This window comes from Gavialis gangeticus, unplaced genomic scaffold (genome assembly GCF_001723915.1).
Source record: "Gavialis gangeticus isolate Ggan-Ray unplaced genomic scaffold, GavGan_comp1, whole genome shotgun sequence".
NCBI classification, from domain to species: Eukaryota; Metazoa; Chordata; order Crocodylia; family Gavialidae; genus Gavialis; species Gavialis gangeticus.
In genome coordinates, this window is record NW_017729024.1 from 2,282,597 (window position 1) to 2,288,596 (window position 6,000).

At 40.0% G+C, this 6,000-nt stretch overlaps 1 protein-coding gene across 3 annotated transcripts in view; it reads right to left on the bottom strand.

Moving 5' to 3' along the window:
* The window catches only part of SNCAIP (synuclein alpha interacting protein), an 85,030-nt gene that overhangs the window by 46,589 nt on the left and 32,441 nt on the right, over nucleotides 1-6,000 (bottom strand). For 2 of the 3 annotated variants that reach the window (XM_019516824.1, XM_019516825.1), the window contains one exon: nucleotides 1,271-2,136. In XM_019516824.1, the coding sequence (XP_019372369.1) occupies nucleotides 1,271-2,136 (866 nt within the window). Of the gene's footprint in view, nucleotides 1-1,270; nucleotides 2,137-2,250; nucleotides 2,305-6,000 lie in introns of all 3 variants that reach the window. The other variant, XM_019516823.1, reaches the window with a different exon arrangement.

Sequence of the window (6,000 nt, forward strand, 5' to 3'; positions counted from 1 at the left end):
CTAGTCTAACTGCATGTCTTACGATTTGTCCCTTTTCTTTTATGCTACTACCTCTAGGAAAACATCAATTTAAAGTGTCCATGATGCTTCCCCAGTAAATGTATGTGCCAAGCGCCAAATTTATCTTAGTCCATAGCATGTTTCAGTTTGTGTTAAATACAAAGAAAAATGTAATTCAGCTCCATGACATCTGAATGTTATGCTAATTTGTGAACTGATTCCATTAATAAAACTGCATTGTAATAATGCCTGCGAATATTGTGCTACACTGCACAGACATATGGTAACATGTAATTCCATCCAAATCTATTTTTACAGCAAAATATAACAAGTGGCTTTAAGAAATAACAGGAGAGAGATTAAAAAAGGATGACAAAAGAGTAACCATGATAAAATCATGTAACTATGCATATTAGCTAATACATGCACTTGATGAGTCTGTCTGTCTCTCTCAGTTTTTTAAAAATATATCCAAAAAACTGGTTTTCTTTATTTCTACTTTTTGGATGCATGACTTGGTTTTATTTCTCCTTTAGTATTGTGACAGATTCCTCTGCCCATTTCTAGTCTTTAAAAACTCTGTTTTGGTTAGTGTTAAAGTGACATTGTGCTTACTCTAAAATGTTAAACCTGGAAAAAAAAAAATCAGTACAAAATAGTTTGTGCACATATGTTACTGTTCTGACAGTCTTTGTGAGTTGTCTCCTCACCTTGCATCCTGTTGTTAACCTGGATCTTGTTTCTTTGGAAACGAGTATTGATGGTGTCTGCTCACAGAGCTGGAGCTAACTAAAAACTTCATATGGGACAGAGGGCAGTCAGGCTTTAGAGTAAACTCCTGTCTGCAAATGCTGTTGCAACCAACTGACATGAACACTCCGGCATAATAATTAGAATACAACAGAAGCCTCTCTGTTCTCATGGGAAGTAACTGATGTAAATGACAAATAACCAAACAAAATGAACTGCAAACACTGTGAAAGGACTCCATTCAGATTCAAATGTATTGCACAAGTGGATTCTAAAATTGAAAGCCTCTTTATTTTAGATTATTTCAGTTTATTGTTGTCTGTAACTACCTAAAGTTATTGCTAGTTTAGCTATACATGTGATTTAAGCTCCACAGCTTTCAACTGAAAACTTGTACCCTCAATTTCTAATTAAGGGTGCACAGAGTTGCAGTGCACGATACACATGAAGTCAACCGACTGATTTAAAGTATCAGTATAGTGTTCTTTTCTACATGTTTTACAAAAAAGAGGACACTTACCAATAATGATATCTGCCCTTCTTTCACAATGTTTAGGATACTTTTAATTTTTTTCACATCTTCACTCCTTTCTTCTGGGCCTCCTACACTGTTCCAGTTTATATTACTGTTCAGGTCATCAAGTTTGTTTTCTGTCACTGCAGTCTGCAGATGAAAAGTCCTCAGCTGGCAGTTTGGCATGGTCTTCTCAGTTTTATGAGCCTGGGGATCAGCAAATGTTCTGCTGAGGAAGCCCTTGCTTTGGGACTCAGGTTCGTGGACTGAACTACATTTAAGTAGAGGCTGGGAAAGCTCCAGTTCTTCATTTAAATGCTTGTGCTGATCAAGGACAATGGGCTGCATTTTTCTCAACTGAGAGTTTTTCACAGGGGACAGAACACAAAACTGTGTTGTGCTGGCTGGCAAGTTTTCAGTGTTCCCTGCAGAGCTGGTCTTGCCACTAAGGCCATTCAGTGTTGAATATACACCCAAAATCTTTTTCTCTGGTGCCACCTTAGTAAAAGCAGCAAGTTGCTGATTTGATTTAATGTAAGGCACATCCAAAATTTCATCCATATCCAGGTCATAGTGCTCCAGCTCCCCAAGCAGAACTCCGGCCTCAACACTTTTACTTTTAAGGTTCTCTCCATCTCCTGGGCACTGATCATCGTTCTCAGGTGCAGAGTGAGAATCACTACTTTTCTGATACTCCCCCTTCTGGTTCTTTTGGTCATCACTTTCATTGTTTTCAGAGCAATCTGGCTGGTGCTTCAGTGGGGAAACCCTCTTCACTGGTCTGAACTTATTGCACATATCTGTAATTCCTCCCGGTTTTTGTGCATTTCCAATAAGAGTTGAAACGCCACAGCTCCAGCTGGTGCTGGAAACTGCAGAAACAAAGGAGTAAAATTTAGAACGATCAGTATCAAATATAAATGCTCATTATATTGTATCTTCAGAATGTGCAATACTCATGACAAAACAAGGGGAATACACATTACCTGAAAACATGCTGCATTTGTATGTAAGCAGATTTATGGTTAATCTTACTCCTGCTACAGGAATACGAGACATAAATATTATTGAAAATACATTTCTTATAAATGCCACATACCATTTCAATGCCAAGAACAAAATTATTTGTAATCAGAAAAACCAAAAATTGAGCCTCCTGGCATTCAGGACAGCTCCAAGACAAGCTCTATTCTTTTTATTTCACTGGACTGTCCTGTAGCAGTTGGGTATTTTTCTGTGTGTATAACAGTAGGATGGGTTGACAGTTTTGAAATTTGTTCACGGAGGACTGTTATTTTACAAGTAGAAATGTGTTGATGAATTGTGTCCATTTTTATGGAAAATGTTTGCAGAAGAACTGAGAATATTTTTGTTTATGCCATTCTGGTGCTTCGTGGGAGGGATAATTCAATTGCTTCACAGCCCCATTCTCCTCTACAGCCTGTGCTCCCCTGCTAGATTTTGTAATATCTACTGACTCCCAGAATCGGTGATATCCTGATGAAGAGTTTCCTTTATATTTATAAATCACATCAATGTGGTTTCCTTTTCAGATCACTTTTATCAAGAATTAACACATTCTAAAATTTAACAGCACAACATAAGCGTAATAGATTTATTACACATTAACCATGTGTGCAATATCAGTGGAATTTAATTTGTGATCACATACGCAATTTGTACCAAACACCTTCCTTAAGAAGCAATTATATACTTTCGCAGCAAGGTTATTAAAGCTGTAGTACTTGGGGCTGTGTGAATATTACTTTGGTATCTTTGGAAGCTCCTGAGAATATACTTCTCAGGAAATAATAAAAATAATAGTAATAAAAAGGCACATAACTTAGTGGGCCAATACAAAGAACTCATTGTACTGATTTATTTATATATTGTATAAAATTCTAAGTTCAAAGGGCTACACTTTTATGTTGGTTTTATTTACATGTGAAATTTTTTCCAAGTGATACAGGGAAATGGATACCATATGTTTCCCAGCTGTTTTGTTCTGACAGGAACCATTAAGGACTCTGTATGGAAATGAATTCTGTCTGAGTCTTATGAAAACAGTGCTTTCAACAGAGGGGTCTAGACAGAGGAACAGACATCAACCTTTTGTTTGTCGTCACTTTCCTTATACTTAGATCCATTCTGCTTCCAGGCTGACCTAAGCTATCTTTTTCCATTTTCTGATCTTCAAAATCCAAGTCTACACAGAATACTGATGGGACAGTGTTAATATTCATGTAAGAGTCAGGAAAGTCTGACTTTTACAAACCATTCCTAAACATGGTAACTTATTTCTCTTTTTCTTCAACATAACCATGGTAAAAGTCAGACACCTTTCACTGACTCGTTGTTCCTTCTACTTTGTTCAGTTGGTAAGCAGGATCACATCTTTCTACATACTGCTCATCAAAAAAACACAATAACTCTTTATGTTTTACCAACTCATGAATATACTTTTGTTTTTTTCTTTGAACAGGACCATGGACTTACACTGCACACAATAAAGTGCTAGATTACAGCATGTAACATTAAGGGGGTTGTTACAGGCATTATCTCTCTTGGTGCTGCTTCCTGTGCACAGAAGGCACATGTTTTATATCAGCCACTAGATTAGTGCGGTGTGGCTCCCCTGATACCAGCCTCAGTCCACAGACCAGGAGCAGTGCTATGACTCAGACTCCTCCCTCATCCTCAGAAGTTTGATTCTGCTTGCTCAAGGAACAAGTAGCGGCTGTGTTCTCCAGTGACTTTTATGATTAACCTTTAACAGCTGTTCCACAGGAGAAGCCTCTTGCTCATCCCTCCACATTTATGAAGTCATGCAGAGGCCACAGACAATTTGGGTCAAACAAATACAAATTGATTTACTGGTCTGGTGGCCAAGACGGAGAAGTGGGATCCAGAACAGCTGATTCTATCCCAACGTCTGTTGTAAGGTCCTGATGTAACTTGGGATAAGATGTGCATATTTCCTGTATCTCAGTACAAACTATAAAAAAAAGACAGTGATACTTAACCAGTTCACTGAGGTGTTGTAACATTACATTCACTGACTTTCACTCATTCATGCTTAAGGTGCTTAGATGCTATAGAGATGGCCATCACGCCAGAGGGATGGAAAAAATCTTTTACAACCTTTTCACTGACACTCATGACGTGTGATGCTTGTACAAGCAAAGCATTGTCCTGATATTTAAGATAAAAGTAAACTGCTAGGGACAAAACTTCAAAAGCAGTTGCTGGCCATAAGTTGGATCTCAAAAGCAGTAAATATGCATACATACTAAATATACATAAATTTGTAGTGAAGTAGTTGCATTATCTCTTTTGATGTCCCTTGAGCTGTTTAAAGCTAACTGCAGATTCAGAAAGATATTCCTGTAACACTTCAAAGCATATGCTTTCACAATAATGGCTAGAAAGGCAATCCAAAAAAGAGGACAAATTTAAAATAACTTCTTTGACTGTACAGTCACCTGAATACTACAGTAACCAAAGTTTGTCTAGCTGGAACTTATCAGTAGGAAATCCAGGAGCACTTCTGAACTATGAATCCAACCAAACAACCATGGGTTGTATCTTCAATCCAGTGAGACCGCAAACTCCTCAAAGTGCTTTTCCTGCTTACTAGCACTATGAATGGCTCATTTAGGATCAAGCTGGTTGAAGCCTTAGGATCAAAATGATTCTCATCACTGCACTTATCCATCCAGTGAACCATGTAACTGGTAGCGGTATTGTTATACACTGTAATAAATAAGTAGAGCTGGGTGCCATCTATGCATTGCTGGCACTTCTGTGCTCATCTTACCAGTTCACTCACTGGCTACATGCTGATGTTAAACAGGATTGGAGAGATAATTGAGTCATAATTACTGCGTGGGTGAAGGGTTTAGTGTAGAGCTGGGCAATTATTTTGGATGGAGGGATGCTTACCGAGTTTCAGGGAGCTGTCAAGGGCTGCATGGGTAGACCCACCCCTCGAGAATTGCCATGCCCCCTGGTCACCATATTGGGACTGCAAGTCCAGCCCCCAACCCCTCACCTTTGCTACTAGAAGTCCCTTGTCTTGCCTTGGAAGTACTACCTTTGGGAGGAAGGGTGCTGCAGTCTTGAAACCAGAACTCCCCCCCCCAATCGTATACAAAAAAATTATAGCTACTATAACTTACTTTAATTTTATTTAAAAATATTTTTGTACTGATTTATGTGTTTACAAAATGCATCTAGGGGTGACTGCATAATAGCTCAAAATGCAGTCCTACTGTATGGTGTGTGAGAGAGCACACGTATGCGCGCCAAGCTGCTGGCTCCATTGTGTGCGGCTCTTGCAGACTGCATGCGAGCCTCATGCGATGCAGCCAGGCAGACCCTGTGCTCAGGCTCTGCACTCCTGCCACCCCACCCTGGATCCCTGCCAATCCCATGGCACTTGCACTGGCTTCATGCCCAAGAGCTGCTGCCACTGTTTCCCTGCTTTCCCTCCTGCACACTTGCTCACCATTTCCCGCACTGGTCCCCGCAGCCCCCACTGCTTCCCATGCCCCACCCTCCCCACTGCTGCTTCTCTCCACCCCCTGCCCACTGCTTCCTGTTCTGGCTCCAGATGAGCCCAGCAAGCACCATGGGCCACCTATCATCTTTGACAGGCAGCCAGGGGCAGATAAAAGTTAATTTTCTAAAATTTTTAGGGGCCCTGTGGGTTGGATAGAATGGTTTGGTGGGCCAGA